Source organism: Corvus brachyrhynchos, unplaced genomic scaffold, assembly GCF_000691975.1.
Source record: "Corvus brachyrhynchos isolate BGI_N302 unplaced genomic scaffold, ASM69197v1 scaffold690, whole genome shotgun sequence".
Taxonomy (NCBI): Eukaryota; Metazoa; Chordata; class Aves; order Passeriformes; family Corvidae; genus Corvus; species Corvus brachyrhynchos.
The window spans coordinates 4,910-5,495 of NW_008235526.1; the positions used below are offsets into that span (position 1 = coordinate 4,910).

Genomic DNA, 586 nt, shown 5'->3' on the forward strand with positions numbered 1-586 from the left:
CGACGCCCTGGGGACACCCTGGGGACACCCTGGGGTCACCTCGGGGATGGGACACCCCCAGGGCCACCCTGGGACACCCCAGAGCCACCCCAGAGTCCCCCACTCCAATGTCCCCAAGGTGTCCCCAGGGTGTCCCCAAGGTGTCCCTGATGTCCCCATGATGTCCCAGGGTGTCCCCAAGGTGTCCCCAGGGTGTCCCCAAGGTGTCCCTGATGTCCCCAGGGCGTCCCCAAGGTGTCCCCAGGATGTCCCTGATGCCCCCAGGGTGTCCCCAGGGTGTCCCCAATGTCCCCAGAGTGTCCCCAAGGTGTCCCCAGGGTGTCCCCAGGATGTCCCCGGGGTGTCCCCAATGTCCCCACCTTGCACTTGGCCTTGCTCTTGGGCCCCAGGGTGCCCCAGAAGCGCTGGCCCCATGTCCCCAGGGTGTCCCCAGGGTGTCCCCAGGGTGTCCCTGATGTCCCCATGATGTCCCCGATGCCCCCAGGATGTCCCAAGGGGTCCCCAATGTCCCCAGGGTGTCCCCAGGATGTCCCCAAGGTATCCCTGATGTCCCCCGGGCATCCCCACGGTGTCGCCTGTGTTCCAC

General features: G+C 67.4%; 1 protein-coding gene across 1 annotated transcript in view; it reads right to left on the minus strand.

Annotated features, from left to right (window-relative positions):
* LOC108444606 (heterogeneous nuclear ribonucleoprotein U-like protein 1) overlaps window positions 1-496 on the minus strand; it is a gene marked incomplete at its 3' end in the record, with an annotated part of 1,969 nt that extends 1,473 nt beyond the window's left edge. The window contains exon 1 of the mRNA XM_017726078.1: window positions 360-496. Coding sequence (XP_017581567.1) covers window positions 360-464 — 105 coding nt within the window. The remainder of the gene's footprint in view (window positions 1-359) is intronic.
* Between the last annotated feature and the right edge of the window lie 90 nt (window positions 497-586).